Source organism: Pristiophorus japonicus, chromosome 8 (genome assembly GCF_044704955.1).
Source record: "Pristiophorus japonicus isolate sPriJap1 chromosome 8, sPriJap1.hap1, whole genome shotgun sequence".
In the NCBI taxonomy this organism is placed as follows: domain Eukaryota; kingdom Metazoa; phylum Chordata; class Chondrichthyes; family Pristiophoridae; genus Pristiophorus; species Pristiophorus japonicus.
The window spans coordinates 135,155,579-135,169,614 of record NC_091984.1 but is presented as its reverse complement, the minus strand read 5'-3'; the positions used below and the strand labels follow the sequence as shown (position 1 = coordinate 135,169,614).

Below are 14,036 nucleotides of genomic sequence, written 5' to 3'. Positions count from 1 at the left end.
GCAGCACCTTAAAATGGAGGGTATTAAGTGTAAAGAATAAAAAGCAGGACTTAAGAGCAGCAGGCAACAGCAGCAAATACTTTACATTTTAAAATTTACATGTGCACTTTAAGGTGCAAAACTCACAAGCCACTGCCATAAAAATGTCTCCCAAAGCTCCATCCAGCTTTCCCTGATTGCAAGGAATTAATTATCACTGGCAATGCCTGCCTTCCAACTTGTATCACTGGGAGGCAAGGTAGGAACTGATGGCAGTCAGGTGGGTAAGGCAAAAATGGTGTCACTTGATCCCAGATTGCATATATGTATGAGCGTCAACCTGTTTCCAACATTAGGACAGAAATTGCTGGGCAGTTGCGATATTACAATAATACATTAATGTCGCTCACCATTATTAATTTGTAAAATATCCAGCACTTTGCGGAGCAAAAGAGATATGTCATGAGTTCCGATTCTCTGCAGAGTGCTGGGTGATTTGTGCCGCTCCGCCGTTATGACTCACCAAAGCCGATAAAAGTTCATTCTCGCTGTGAAGCACCTCATTAAACTTAATGGTGAATGTGAAATTATTGGATTTACAACATTATTACAAATGATTCTTGCCGCAGTCATTTAGGGCTGATTATTAATGTAGTAGAGGACCCAGATAATGAAGGGATTTATGGTCCTGGTATGGCACTCAATCTTGTAAGCCCGTAAAGGGACTGATGAAGTTGTGGAGTCTCACTCCAGCAAGTAGTGAATTGTCCCTAGAGATTTTAAAAATTATTTTTATTTGTCATGGAAAAATGTTTGTGTCAGTCTTGCCATCCACCTGCCTGTTGTTGTCGGAAGGCAATAATTTTCAGGAGGCAAAGTTGCATCAACACTCAAAAGAGGGTCACTCATTCAAATGCAAATTAGATAAGACTTATTTCAGAAAATAACATATTGGGTACAGTATATGAGTATTTTGAGACATGATATGTGGTAAGAGCAGCAGCGTCAGTGGCAGTCCGGGGTCAGCGGCCTGAAAAGGCCCAGCAGCAGTCAGTGAGCGAGCAGTGCGGGGAGGAGGGACAAGAAATCAAAAAGTGACGTCACAGCCAAGCTGGGAAGTGGTTGGCTGATTGCTGGTGAGTATATCTCTTTTATTTTGTGTTCTAATAGATAAGAGGATAAATTACTAAATAGCTGTTTAGTGTGTGTAGTGGGAGTCAGTGTTTTTGCTGGGTAATTTAAGGGTAACTAGTGGAATGGCAGAGCAGCTCGTTCAAATGGAATGCAACACCTGTGCCATGTGGGAATTCCTGGATGCCTCCCGCAACGGGGATGACCACATGTGCAGGAAGTGTCTCCAGCTCCTCCAACTCGAGCGCCGAGTCTCGGAGCTTGAGCGAAGACTGGAGGCACTGAGGAGCATCCGAGAGAACGAGAGGTACTGGATCATACGTTTCAGGCGTTGGTCACCCCACAGATTAAAAAGGTACAGGAGGGTAGGGAATGGGTGACCGTCGCACACAAAAGTATGGCGAGGCAGGTCGTGCAGGAGTCCCCTGAGGCTATCCCGCTCTCCAACCGGTACTCTATTCTGACTACTGGCGAGGGCGGTGATGCCTCTGGGGAGTGCAGCCAGGGCCAAGTCCACAGCACCGTGGGTGGCTCAGCTGCACAGGGGGAAAGGAAGAAGACGGGAAGGACTATAGTGATAGGAGATTCAATAGTTAGGGGAGCAGATAGGCGCTTCTGTGGCAGCAAAAGTGACATCAGGATGGTGTGTTGCCTCCCTGGTGCAAGGGTCAATGATGTCACTGAGCAACTGCAGGGCATTCTGGGGAGGGAAGGGGAACAGCCAGTGGTTGTGGTCCACATTGGTACCAACGACACAGGTAGAAAGAGGGGTGAGGTCCTGAAAGCTGAGTTTAGGGAGCTAGGAGTAAGATTGAAAGCCAGGACCTCAAAGGTGGTAATCTTGGGATTACTGCCAGTGAGGGTAGAAATAGGAAGGCTAGTCAGATAAATACGTGGCTGGAGCATTGGTGTAGGAGGGAGGGCTTTAGTTTCCTGAACAATTGGGACCGCTTCTGCGGTAGGTGAGACCTGTACAAGTCGGACAGGTTACACCTCAACAGAGACGGGACCAATGTTTACGCGGGTGGTTTTGATAGACAAGAAGGGAAAGGAGGTGGGTAGCTCTGCTAATAAAGGATGATATCAGGGCAGTTGTGAGAGACGATATTGGCTCTAATGAACAAAATGTTGAATCATTGTGGGTGGAGATTAGTGATAGTAAGGGGGAAAAGTCACTGGTGGGCGTAGTTTATAGGCCCCCAAATAATAACTTCACGGTGGGGCGGACAATAATCAAGGGAATAATGGAGGCATGTGAAAAAGGAACGGCAGTAATCATGGGGGATTTTAACCTACATATCGATTGGTCAAATCAAATCACACGGGGTAGCCTTGAGGAGGAATTCATAGAATGCATACGGGATTGTTTCTTAGAACAGTATGTTACAGAACCTATAAGGGAGCAATCTATCTTAGATCTGGTCCTGTGTAATAAGACAGGAATAATAAACAATCTCCGAGTAAAAGATCCTCTCGGAATGAGTGATCACAGTATGGTTGAATTTGTAATACAGATTGAGGGTGAGGAAGTAGTGTCTCAAACAAACGTACTATGCTTAAACAAAGGGGACAACAGTGGGATGAGGGCAGAGCTGGCTAAAGTAGACTGGAAACACAGACTAAAAGGTGGCACAATTGAGGAACAGTGGAGGACTTTTAAGGAATTCTTTCATAGTGCTCAACAAAAATATATTCCAGTGAAAAAGGGCGGTAAGAGAAGGGATAACCAGCCGTGGATAACCAAGGAAATAAAGGAGAGTATCAAATTAAAAACCAATGCGTATAAGGTGGCCAAGGTTAGTGGGAAACTAGAAGATTGGGAAAATTTTAAATGACAGCAAAGAATGACGAAGAAAGCAATAAAGAAAGGAAAGATAGATTATGAATGTAAACTTGCGCAAAACATATAACAGATAGTAAAAACTTTTACCGATATATAAAACGGAAAAGAGTGACTAAAATAAATGTTGGTCCCTTAGAAGATGAGAAGGGGGATTTAATAATGAGAAATGTGGAAATGGCTGAGACCTTAAACAATTATTTTGCTTCGGTCTTCACAGTGGAAGACACAAAAACCATGCCAAAAATTGCCGGTCACGGGAATGTGAGAAGGGAGGACCTTGAGAGAATCACTATCACTAGGGAGGTCGTGCTGGACAGGCTAATGGGACTCAAGGTAGACAAGTCCCCTGGTCCTGATGAAATGCATCCCAGGGTATTAAAAGAAATGGTGGAAGTTATAGCAGATGCATTCGTTATAATCTACCAAAATTCTCTGGACTCTGGGGAGGTACCATCGGATTGGAAAGCAGCTAATGTAATGCCTCTGTTTAAAAAAGGGGGCAGACAAAAGGCAGGTAACTATAGGCCGGTTAGTTTAACATCTGTAGTGGGGAAAATGCTTGAAGCTATCATTAAGGAAGAAATAGCGGAATATCTAGATAGGAATAGTGCAATCAAGCAGACGCAACATGGATTCATGAAGGGGAAATCATGTTTAACTAATTTACTGGAATTCTTTGAGGATATAACGAGCATGGTGGATAGAGGTGTGCCGATGGATGTGGTGTATTTAGATTTCCAAAAGGCATTCGATAAGGTGCCACACAAAAGGTTACTGCAGAAGATAAAGGTACGCGAAGTCAGAGGAAATGTATTAGCATGGATAGAGAATTGGCTGGCTAACAGAAAGCAGAGAGTCGGGATAAATGGGTCCTTTTCGGGTTGGCAATCGGTGGTTGTGGTGTGCCACAGGGATTGGTGCTGGGACCACAACTGTTTACAATATACATAGATGACCTGGAAGAGGGGACAGAGTGTAGTGTAACAAAATTTGCAGATGACACAAAGATTAGTGGGAAAGCGGGTTGTGTAGAGGACACAGAGAGGCTGCAAAGAGATTTTGATAGGTTAAGCGAATGGGCTAAGGTTTGGCAGATGGAATACAATGTCGGAAAATGTGAGGTCATCCACCTTGAAAAAAAATAGTAAAAGGGAATATTATTTGAATGAGGAGAAATTACAACATGCTGCGGTGCAGAGGGATCTGGGGGTCCTTGTGCATGAATCCCCAAAAGTTAGTTTGCAGGTAATCAGGAAGGCGAATGGAATGTTGGCCTTCATTGCGAGAGGGATGGAGTACAAAAGCAGGGCGCTCCTGCTGCAACTGTACAGGGTATTGGTGAGGCCGCACCTGGAGTACTGCTTGCAGTTTTGGTCACCTTACTTAAGGAAGGATATACTAGCTTTGGAGGGGGTACAGAGACGATTCACTAGGCTGATTCCGGAGAAGAGGGGGTTACCTTATGATGAGAGATTGAGTAGACTGGGTCTTTACTCGTTGGAGTTCAGAAGGATGAGGGGTGATCTTCTCGAAACATTTAAAATAATGAAAGGGATAGACAAGATCGAGGCAGAGAGGTTGTTTCCACTGGTCGGGGAGACTAGAACTAGGGGGCACAGCCTCAAAATATGGGGGAGCCAATTTAAAACCGAGTTGAGAAGGAATTTCTTCTCCCAGAGGGTTGTGAATCTGTGGAATTCTCCGCCCAAGGAAGCAATTGAGGCTAGCTCATTGAATGTATTTAAATCACAGATAGATAAGATTTTTAACCAATAAGGGAATTAAGGGTTATGGGGAGCAGGCGGGTAAGTGGAGCTGAGTCCACGGCCAGATCAGCCATGATCTTGTTGAATGGCGGAGCAGGCTCGAGGGGCTAGATGGCCTACTCCTGTTCCTAATTCTTATGTTCTTATTAAGTGTAGCATGGTAGGAAAAAGTTAACTTTGATTCCAAAAGCATTCCACTAGTGGGGTTTTCATTGTGTCATTTCTGGGTCTGTTGCAGATTAATTGATGAAGATTGATATGATTTGTCAACAACTCCTTTATCGTGACTACCAAGATGATAGAAGGCGAACTGATGGACCTTGATCTATCTTCTTCTAACAATTCTTGTGTTCCTATATAAGTAGTGCAATGACATACCCACTGTTCCTGATCATGGTAGAAAGGCTGCTGGTTCTATATTTCATGGGTAAGGATGCTTATACATTTTGCACAACTGCCCTGCCATTCACTCATTAACTTCTCAAGCACCAATACAGCAATCCCATCACAACTGGGTTATAATGTCGTCATCTGCTTGTTCTTTTTACATTTTCTCTTAACTTTCAGTCTCTACTCTCTATTTTTCCTTCTGTCTATATTTCATTTGACTCGAATTTACCCTATTTCCTTCACCGTCTTTCACTGCTTCTTTCTCTATCCTTTTCTTTCTTTGATCAAGAGGATAAGCCAGTGAGCACAGCTTTCATGAGGTCCTAAATGCAACAGTGACATTGCTGCACAGTTATAAGATCGACATTCCAGAAATTTGCAACTCAAATATAGTGCCATGTCAATGGTGAGCATAAATGTCCAATTTATGTGTTCGCCGCTAAACCCGGCACTGCAACAATTTCTGGCCCGTTAATTCCGGCCACTAGAATGGAGATCAGTCCGAAAATTGGCACAGACAGCAAGGCAGTGGTTGGCGCAACAATGCTCTCTTTGATTTTAGTACTGCTACTGCCTGTTTGGAACCGCAAATGGGGTAATAGCATCACAAAAATTATCTCCAAATCTCTCCAGACTTCTTCATAACCCAATGCTTTGAAGTTAGAGATCAGATGCAAGGCTTTTCTCTGCAGCATATCCATTCATTGAGTAATTCCTTTCTGCCTTGGTGACCACAACCTGAAGAAACACTCAAAATATAGTCTGACAAGAGTACAATGCAGTTTGAGCATGGTTTCCTCTAACTTGTATACCAACATTTGGCTGTATAGTTCATTTTCTTTCATTATTGCTGTTCAAATGATTGAATATGTTGAATCTACTAAAACCTGACGTTCTTTACGATTTCATCCTTCGCTATTTTAATGCTATTCATGAAGTACTTATGTTGTCCTTTGTTATTTTCGGTATGTAGCATTTTATATTTTCCCATATTAAATTTCATCTACCACCGCTCAATTCCCTTACAGATTTTCTGCTTGTGCATGCATTCCTCAGCCTGTAATTTTCCATCCATTCACTTCAATGGCAGAAAATTTCAGGTTTGGGAGTATAGAAGCAGAAAATTCTGGCTGTTGTGTTTAATCCATTTTCTGGTGCCCAAGCTATATCTACACATTAAACCGCCTTTCCTAGTTTGGTATGTTCCATGGGTTTGACCAGTTTGTGCTTTTTAAAAAAAAATCCAAGTTAACATAAACAATGGAAGTTCCATCCATCCCCAGGCAGCTGACTCAATCGGTCTACCCTCCTATTCCTAATTTACACCTTTAACAAGTACCCGCTGCTTCCTACCCTACAGCCAATTTCTTAACCACTTCCAAGTGTTACAAATTTGCGTCAGCCATAAGTATGTTTTTTCGGCTATCAGCCATTCCCAAAAGCAATCTGAATGCCTGACTTCTTTGGGAGCTGATTCACACTGCCCAGTATCTACTTGATCAATAGTGTAAGCCAGACATGTAACAACATTTGTGTCTTTCACATGTGAATTTCTTCAAACTCTTCAAAGACGGAGTGAGTAAACACTTGGTGCGACAAGGCTAGATAAGAAATGTTAAGTTGCATTATGTCACAGTGAGTGAACATACAGAGTAACAGTTATGATCAGACCAACTTGACTTTGCGTAATAATACAAAATAATGAACATACCACACTCAGACAAATGCTTTTCGAAGTTGAAGTACTGTAGGGCACTGTCGATATGTCTCAAAAAATTGTGAAAGATGTTGGACCTTCCTCTTTAGAATTCATGTTGGCTGCTAATTATTAGGTTATTTTCATGCAGATATTGCCATTATTTTACCCGATACTGAAATTAAACTAATGGCTCCGTCGTGTCACGCTTTTTGAAAGTGGGTACATGGTTAGCTTGTCAAACATAAAAAGAAAGCCGACAAATTCAACATCCAATTCACAATACTACCAATATCCACAACAGCAATCAGCCTCATCGAATCAGATATATCAATACTGATTTTCTTCATCGCCCAAACATACATGTCTAGAAATTCATCCATGTCTTACATTTAACCTATGTACTCATTGTGGTTTTACCCGAGGGATAAATGTAATCTATGATGGAATTTCTAGTCAATGATGTATTTACACCTTTGGCTTTAACAATCTCTAAATGGGGAGAAAATATAGAACAAGCTAAGTCAAATATAATGTAGCTCCAAAATTGGGCCGAAAATTGCGGCCTTGCCAGATGCGTATGACGTGCGCACGCACCTGGCCAGGCTTCGTAAAAGCTGGTTCTCGACGCACGATGCACATGCGCCGAGAACCAGCTTTTACGATCTGTCAAAATTTCTTTAGACGGATTTTACGCATCCCTGCAGGAAGGACATCCGCGCAGCAGAGATTGGGCTATTTGACCAACTCTGCCCAGCGAATGTCCTACAAACTTTTACCCCTGGTAAAAGCAAGCATATAGCCTACTTTTACCAGCATAACACTTTTAAAACATAGAAAAAATGTATTTAATCATTCATTTTTATATTAAAAACCCTGTCCATTAAGGTAAGTTTATTTTTAACCCTATTAAAAAAAATTCCAAAAAATATTTTTTTTTCTAAAACATTACATTTAATTTCAATTAATTTTAAATGAGGTGTTTTTTTTATTTATTGTGCTGTGTTTGTTGTTTTAGGGGACTATTTTCATTGATAGTAATGGGAGTCGTACAAACAGAGCTCCCATTATCAATGAGAACAATAGATAGTGATGGGTGGTCCAGGCCCATGTGATTCCAGCATATGTGTCCCACATGGAAGACATCTTCCCGTTTGCTGGGCAGCAAATGAAGGCCTCCGACCGGAATCCTACGTTCCTCCGGGACCAACAAGCAGTTTCGTAGATTTTTTTCGGGTCAGAGGTGTTCGTACGAAGGACGCCTGCGATCGCAATTTTCGGCCCAATATGTAGAAGTCAGACATCACTCAATGCTATTCTTCTGTTGTCAACAAACAATGAATTGAAACCATTCCCTACCGTAGGCTTTTTGCCTTCTTTCAGTAGCGTCTTCCTTCTCAGAACTCCTTGAATTGTAACAGTCCCTGGGAAGAGGTTCACTGCCAGCTCCTCGGATTCCACAGAACTGGCAATAAAGACAAAGATAAGGTGATAAACAGTGGTGCAATGCAGCAAACCCTAGTGGTTCAAGGATATTCAACACAGGTTTCAACCAAGAAGGTGTCATGTTTGCAATTCTTACTCAAAATATGTAAAAACCAGAAAAGCTCCATTTTATTGGCCCACTTTTCTACACAGTTCACAGCACTAGCCACTTAACCAAATTTGTGTCTGAATTCCACCAGTGACATTTCAAATCAGCAGCCCCACTAAATCAGAGGAGACATTGTCATTTGTTTATGATTACCTAACAATTTTGAAACTCACTTCAAGACTTCACTTTACATTGAATGTTTTAAAAAGACTTTTGGACAGCACTACTGTATAAAACAATTTCCTGTAAAAGAACTTGGAGCAGAATTGACCATGGGCTAGGTCACCACTAATCAGCGGCAATTTATTAATCTTCTGATGAAGCAAACAGTATTAATTATTGTTATACGTGATAGATATTTCTAAATTTGTTTTGACTCTTTCCTGGAAACATTTTACTTCAATAAAGGTGAACGTTAGAACACGATTATCTGAGTGCTTGATTATTTGGAAGTTAGAAGAATTTATTAATTAAATGTAATTGCTTCCAAGAATAAGTCATATTTACTTTTCCTTTCCAATTTTGTCCCGTGCTCTCTTGAAGGCACAAACTGTTGCTGAAGTACGGTTTCGTGGTCACGTTAGTCCTTCGGTAGCTTGCCCAAGTCGGTGGGTGTCATAAGAACATAAGAAATAGGAGCAGGAGCAGGAGTAGGCTATTTGGCCCCTCAAGCCTGCTCCGCCATTTAGTAAGATCATGGCTGATCTGATCTTGGGCTCAACTCCACTTCCCTGCCCACTCCCCATAACCCTTCACTCCCTTATCATTCAAAAATCTGTCCATCTCTACAGATTTATAGCCCTCAGAAGAAATTCCTCCTCATCTCATTCTAAATGGGTGACCCCTTATTCTTAAACTATGCCTCCTGGTTTTGATTCCCCCACGAGTGGAAACATCCTATCTAAATCTACCTTGTCGAGCTCCCTCAGTATCTTATATGTTTCAATAAGATCACATCTCATTCTTCTAAACTCCAATGTATACAGGCCCAACCTGCTCAAGCTTTCTTCATAAGACAACCCCCTCATCTCAGGAATCAACCTAGTGAACCTTCTCTGAACTGCCTCCAACGCAAGTATACCCTTCCTTAATTGAGACCAAAACTGTATGCAGCACTCTAGGAGTGGTCTCACCAATACCCTGTACAGTTCTAGCAGGACTTCTCTGCTTTTATACTCCATCCCCCTTGCAATAAAGGCCAACATTCCATTTGTCTTCCTGATTACTTGCTGTACCTGCATACTAACTTTTTGTGTTTCATGCACAAGGACCCCCAGGTCCCTCTGTACTGCAACATTTTGTAATCTCTCACCATTTAAATAATAATTTGCTTTTTTATTTTTCCTGCCGAAGTAGATAACCCTGTCTATGGGGCCAAGTTTCGGCCTGAGTTGCTCCTTTTTTTTTGGAGCAACTGGTTTAGATTGGAGTATCTTAGAAATTGCAATTCTCGGCATTTAGTTTGCTCCAGTTCTAGTTAGTTAGAACAGTTTCAGTTTGGAACAGATTTTTTTTTCAAAAGGGGGCATGTCCAACCACTTACGCCCATTTTGAAAGTTTAGGCAGTGAAAACTTACTCCAAACTAACTTAGAATGGAGTAAATGTAGATTTTTGTATGCTCAGAAAAACCTTGCCTACACTTAGAAAATCAAGCGTAAGTTACAAATCAGGTGTAGGGAATGGCAGGGGGGATTTAAATGGAAATTTACAAACATTAAGCACTTCAGTTTTACAAATAAAGAGCCATCATCAATAATAAATGATAAATACATCAATAAATCAACCAATAAATCAATCCAAAAAAAATTAATAAAAAATAAAATTGAAAAAAAAATCAATCAATAAATAAAACATTTTCTACTTACTGACTGCAGCACCGGGAGTCCTCCAACCCCTTCACCTCCCCGCCCCCCCCCCCCGTGTGTCTCTATCTCTCTGTCTGTCAATGTCTGTGTTTCTGACAGCAAGGGGTGGAAGGGGGGTGGAGAGGAGGGGGTGAGTGGGGGGAGGGGGAGGAGGGAGGAGGTGGGGGGTGAGAAGGGAGGGAGGAGGAGGATGGTGAGAGAAGGGGGGGAAGAGGGAAGAGAAGGGGGGGAGGAGGGAAGAGAAGGGGGGGAGGAGGGAAGAGAAGGGGGGGAGGAGGGAAGAGAAGGGGGGGAGGAGGGAAGAGAAGGGGGGAGGAGGGAAGAGAACGGGGGAGGAGGGAAGAGAAGGGGGGGAGGAGGGAAGAGAAGGGGGGGAGGAGGGAAGAGAAGGGGGGGAGGAGGGAAGAGAAGGGGGGGAGGAGGGAAGAGAAGGGGGGGAGGAGGGAAGAGAAGGGGGGGAGGAGGGAAGAGAAGGGGGGGAGGAGGGAAGAGAAGGGGGGGAGGAGGGAAGAGAAGGGGGGGAGGAGGGAAGGAGAAGGGGGGAGGAGGGAAGAGAAGGGAGGGAGGAGGGAAGAGAAGGGAGGGAGGGGAGGGGGGGGAAGAGAAGGAGGGGGAGAGAAGGGAGAGAGCGAGAGCGCGAGAGAGCGAGAGCGAGAGCGCGAAAGAGCAAGAGCGAGAGAGAGCGAGAGAGAGAGAGAGCAAGAGCGAGAGAGAGCAAGAGCGAGAGAGCAAAAGCGGAGAGCAAGAGAGAGAGAGCGCAAGAGAGAGCGAGAGAGAGAGCGAGAGAGCGAGAGCGAGAGCGAGAGCGAGAGAGAGCGAGAGAGAGAGCGCGAGAAAGGGAGCGCGAGAAAGGGAGCGCGAGAGCGAGAGCGGGAGGGCGAGAAAGGGAGCGCGAGAAAGGGAGCGCGAGAGAGGGAGCGCGAGAAAGGGAGCGCGAGAAAGGGAGCGCGAGAAAGAGAGCGCGAGAAAGGGAGCGCGAGAAAGAGAGCGCGAGCAAGAGAGCGAGCAAGAGAGCGAGAGAGCGAGCAAGAGAGAGAAAGAGAGCGAGAGCGATAGATCGATAGATAGATAGATAGAAAAAACGAATGAACGGGGGAGGGGGAGGTCAGTCCGGGGGGGGGGGGGGGGGGGCGGAGGTTGGTCGCGGAGGTCGGTCGGGGGAGGGGGGAGAGAGAGAGAGGTCGGGAGCGGAGGTAGGTCGGGGGGGGGGGGGGGGGGCGGAGGTCGGTCGGGGGAGGGGGGAAGAGAGAGAGAGAGGTCGGGAGCGGAGGTAGGTCAGGGGGGGTGCGGTGGGGAGAGATCAGGAGTGGAGGTCGGTCAGGGGGGGCGGAGAGGTTGGGAGCGGAGGTCGGTCGGGGGGGGGGTAAAGAGGTCGGGAGCGGAGGTCAGTCGGGGGGAAGGGGAGGTCGGGAGCGGAGGTCGTTTGGGAGCGGAGCGGAGGTCAGGAGCGGAGTTCGGTCGGAGCGGGGAGCGGAGGTCGGGGGTGGGAGGTCGGGAGCGGGGGAAGAGGAGGTCGGGGAGGCAGCGGTCCTGTGGGGGGAGCGGGAGTCAAGTCGGGTCGGGTCCCAGTCCGGAGGAAGCAGGAGCTGGGCGTGGGAGGCAGCTTTATCGACGCAGCACCAGTGAGGCCATTCGGCCAGGGCTCGGGGCTGCATGCTTCGGGCCCCTCCCACACAGTTTTGGGCGCCTGAAGCTACTGCACATGCGCGCCCACTGTAGCGCGCCTGCGCAGAGGTCCCGGCACTGTTTTCAGTGCAGGGACCTGGCTCCGCCCCCTACAGCTTGTGCTACGCCACGCCTAGCTTCAGAGGGTCTGCAGGGAGCCGGAGGATAGATAAGTTTTTTTAGGCAGACTTTGTGGCGCGAAAAATGGGCGTCCAGGTCAGGGCTGTGCCGTTCTAGGCACGGCCCGAAACTTGGGCCGTATATCTTTGTGTCCTCCTCACAACTTGCTTTCCCACCCATCTTTGTATCAACAACAACCTTGGCTACATTACACTCGGTCCCTTCATCCAAGTCATTAATAAAGATTGTATATAGTTGAGGCCCCAGCACCGATTCCTGTGGCACCCCACTAGTTACCATTTGCCAATCGGAAAACAACATATCGGGCTCAAGTTTCGGCCTGAATTGCCCTATTTTTTGGAGCAACGAGTTTAGAATGGAGCATCTAAGAAATTGCAAGTCTCGGCATTTAGTTTGCTCCAGTTCTAGTCAGTTAGAATAGTTTCATTTTAGAACAGACTTTTTTTTCCCAAAAGGGGGCGTATCCAGCCACTTAGGCCTGTTTTGCAAGTTTAGGCAGTGAAAACTTATTCCAAACTAACTTAGAATGGAGTAAGTGTAGATTTTTGTACGCTCAGACAAACCTTGCCTACACTTCAGAAATTAGGCGCAGGGAACAAGATATGGCGGAGGGGAGGGGGGAGGTGGTGGAGAAAGGGAAGTTAAGGAATTTTACGAGCATTTAACACTTTCACTTCTACAAATAAAGAGCCATCCTGAATAATAAATTATAAATAAAGCAAATAAAAAATACATTTAATTTTCCTACCTGTCTGAAGCAGCAGCAGCAGAAGCAGCAGCAGCCTCCGAGCTGCGAAGATTTAGGCCATTCGGCCAGGGGACAGGGGCGGCGTCAGGCCACCCACAGTGACGGCAGCAGGAGCCTCCGAGCTGCAAAGATGTAGGACGTTTGGCCAGGGGACAGGAGCGGCGTCAGGCCGCCCACAGTGACGGCAGCAACAGCCTCTGAGTTGCGAGAAATGGCCCAGTGCCAATGTTTGTATCACACTGCGCATGCGCACATGCTCCAGCGCGGATGCACAGGGTTGCCAGCACGAAATCTGCTGCTGTGAGGTAGTCCCGCCCCCCCTGCTGGCAGATTTTCGGCGCCACGCTTTGGCTTGCCCACCGCAGATACTGGTACGCCGCGCCGAGCTGGAACGGGCCCGATTTGGAGCGTAGAATGCTGAGGTAGGATTTAGGCGCACTTTTTATTCCAGGAAACAGGCGTGCGTCTCGGTGGTGCACTGTACTGAAGGAGGCCCGACATTTGCCCCCATAGATACATAGAAAATAGGTGCAGGAGCAGGCCATTCAGCCCTTCGAGCCTGCACGACCATTCAATATGATCACGGCTGATCATGCAACTTTAGTACCCCATTCCTGCTTTCTCTCCATACCCCTTGATCCCTTTTGCCATAAGGGCCACATCTAACTCACTTTTGAATATATCTAACGAACTGGCCTCAACAACTTTCTGTGGTAGAGAATTCCACAGGTTCACCACTCTCTGGGTGAAAAAGTTTCTCCTCATCTCGGTCCTATATGGCTTACCCCTTATCCTTAGACTATGATCCCTGGTTCTGGACTTCCCCAACATCGAGAACATTCTTCCTGCATCTAACCTGTCCAGTCCCGTCATAATTTTAAATGTTTCTATGAGATCCCCTCTCATTCTTCTAAATTCCAGTGAGTATTAGCCTAGCCGATCCAGTCTTTCTTCATATGTCAGTCCTGCCATCCCAGGAATTAGTCTTGTGAACCTTCGCTGCACTCCCTCAATAGCAAGCACGTCCTTCCTCAGATTAGGAGACCAAAACTGCTCAAGGTGTGGTCTCACCAAGGCCCTGTACAACTGCAGGAAGACCTCTCTGCTCCTATACTCAAATCCACTCGCTATGAAGGCCAGCATGCTATTTGCTTTCTTTACTGCCTGCTGTACCTGCATGCCTACCTTCAGTGACTGGTGTTCCATGACACCCAGGT

The 14,036-nt window shown here is 45.7% G+C and overlaps 1 protein-coding gene across 6 annotated transcripts in view; it reads right to left on the bottom strand.

The window, feature by feature from the left end:
• ralgps2 (Ral GEF with PH domain and SH3 binding motif 2) overlaps nt 1–14,036 on the bottom strand; it is a 641,885-nt gene that overhangs the window by 44,824 nt on the left and 583,025 nt on the right. For all 6 annotated transcript variants that reach the window (XM_070887410.1, XM_070887411.1, XM_070887407.1 and 3 more), the window contains one exon: nt 8,165–8,270. In XM_070887410.1, the coding sequence (XP_070743511.1) occupies nt 8,165–8,270 (106 nt within the window). The remainder of the gene's footprint in view (nt 1–8,164; nt 8,271–14,036) is intronic.